Raw genomic sequence first — 2,078 nt, forward strand, 5'->3', positions numbered from 1 at the left:
CAGCAGGAAATATTCATCATGTCTGCAAATTTCAATCTGTAGGCTACTAAAGAATCGAAAAAGTTCTGCCCTGAAGCTATCAGTTTTCTGCAAACTCTTTTGATAACATCACTTAAAGGAGAAGTGAGCAATCAGGTAAGTATGAATCCAGTTGTTGAGCATACATTTCAGCTTGCTGCTTCATATTAAGTTGAATCTTCTTTGGTATAGATCAATGACCAGTTTATGGAGCTCAAGACATTGAAACCATGGCTTCATATGAGTGAGCAAGTGCATGAGGTGAATCGTATGAATATCCTCGACCTAATGAGCATGGATCCTGATTCCCCATTCTTCGCATCAGATAATTTCAAGTGAGCACCTGGTCTTAGTGGACTCACGATTGGACACTGGAAGTTGTCGTTTTACATGTTATATATTTATCTTATAAACATACATTTTCTGACAGGGCTGGTGTACTTCTGTCTGTGGCTGAATGTTTGAGGGGCTTTGTAATTATACATGAAGGGCTCTGCTCTTTTCCAGAAATTTTCATGCCAGTTTCTTCTCTGCTGCAACAAATTATGGAAAAATCCGAGTTGCCTGCCCTGTTACGAGAAATTTTCCAAGATGTCATCGACTTGATTAAGAAGAGAAGTGACGAACACCATGCTTCAAGAGAGCCACTCCAAATGCGAAAGCAGAAGCCTGAACCAATCAAGCAGCTGAATCCCAAATTTGAGGAGAAGTATGTATACTTGTCATTCCTTGTTGCCAGTTTCTTGTCGCTGTTGTGCTCTGTTTTGGCCTGTCCTGTTCTGTTGTTGGAAAGGTCTAATTGTGCATTTCACACATCCTTCTTCTCTTTGGTGCAGTTATGTAAAGGGTCTTGATTACGATCCTGACCGAGAAAGGGCACGCCTGAAGAAGCTGGCGAAACAAGTGAAGAGCGAGAAGAGAGGTGCGATGTCCGAGCTTCGCAAAGATAGTTATTTCATGGCTGCTGTGAAACAGAAGGAGAGGGCGAGGCACGAGCAAGAGAGGTCTGAAAAGTATGGCAAAGCAATGGCTTTTCTTCAAGAACAAGAAAGCGCTTTTAAATGCGGGCAGATGGGAAAAGGCAAAAAAAGGAGGAGGTGATGATATGCTGATCATGTTGCTATCACAGTCCAGTTTGCGCTGGGTAGTGGAGATAGAAAATTAGGCATGCACCTGGTGACCCTGGCATTCCTCGTTTTAACTGCCCTTGCCACTTCATGTCGAAGACACACCGGAAAGAGTAATCGTATCGCAAACGCTGATGTGGATGGACGCGTTATGTTTCTTGCACTCGAGAATGAGTTGCTCCGGAGTGATGTACTCGTGCAATAGTAGTAATCTGATGTAGCCCAGGAAGCGATTTTGTTCACTATTTTTGTCCTGATTTCTTGTATGCAGTGTTACTCTTCAGACGTATGCGAACCAGTCCTGTTCATCTTGTTGCTTTTCCCAAATTAATGGGAAGACATCCTACACTGGAATTTAATCATTGGTGATATACTGTTCAATGCCACTTTGAGTCACGGTGCCCTTTTTGGCATGGTTTTCTTCCCTCTAAGCCTTGTAGCATGCTCATATTTCAGAGAGAAGCTCTGTACCAGAAGTTTGGTGCATCTGGCTGGAGCAGCTTCAGGCTGTCACCATCTGACAACTTCAAGTGGCCACTAAGCCTGTGCGTGCGTGCGTGCGCCTGATGGTGCACACACCAAACCCCTCTGCAAATCATGCGAGACACAAGGCGGCTTTCACTGCTCAGCAATGCCTTGAGCTCTTCCGACCTCACCACAGCGTGCATTATTTATGTATCAGTCTTGCTTCCATGCCTTTCCTTTTCCCATATGCCTTTTTAGGTCAGACGTCACCAATCATGGAGCACACAGGTGGCGCCAATCAGCCATCGCAAGACGGCCCAAAAGCAGCACTACACATGAGGACCCAAAAGGTAAATATACACCCCAAACTGACTCCCATTGCGTGCTACCACTACTATGCCTTCTTCATGGTTCCGGCCTGGCTTGGTCTTCTCTTCTGGCTTTCTCCCCACCCATCAGCAGGCGTCG

General features: G+C 45.1%; 1 protein-coding gene across 1 annotated transcript in view; it reads left to right on the forward strand.

The window, feature by feature from the left end:
- The window catches only part of LOC119310991 (nucleolar protein 14-like), a 7,006-nt gene extending 5,475 nt beyond the window's left edge, over positions 1 to 1,531 (forward strand). Inside the window, exons 11-14 of the mRNA XM_037586619.1 lie at positions 43 to 135; positions 211 to 353; positions 449 to 727; positions 855 to 1,531. Of these exons, the coding sequence (XP_037442516.1) occupies positions 43 to 135; positions 211 to 353; positions 449 to 727; positions 855 to 1,119 (780 nt within the window). The 3' untranslated portion in view covers positions 1,120 to 1,531. The remainder of the gene's footprint in view (positions 1 to 42; positions 136 to 210; positions 354 to 448; positions 728 to 854) is intronic.
- Positions 1,532 to 2,078: the final 547 nt, after the last annotated feature.

This window comes from Triticum dicoccoides, chromosome 5B (genome assembly GCF_002162155.2).
Source record: "Triticum dicoccoides isolate Atlit2015 ecotype Zavitan chromosome 5B, WEW_v2.0, whole genome shotgun sequence".
Taxonomy (NCBI): domain Eukaryota; kingdom Viridiplantae; phylum Streptophyta; class Magnoliopsida; order Poales; family Poaceae; genus Triticum; species Triticum dicoccoides.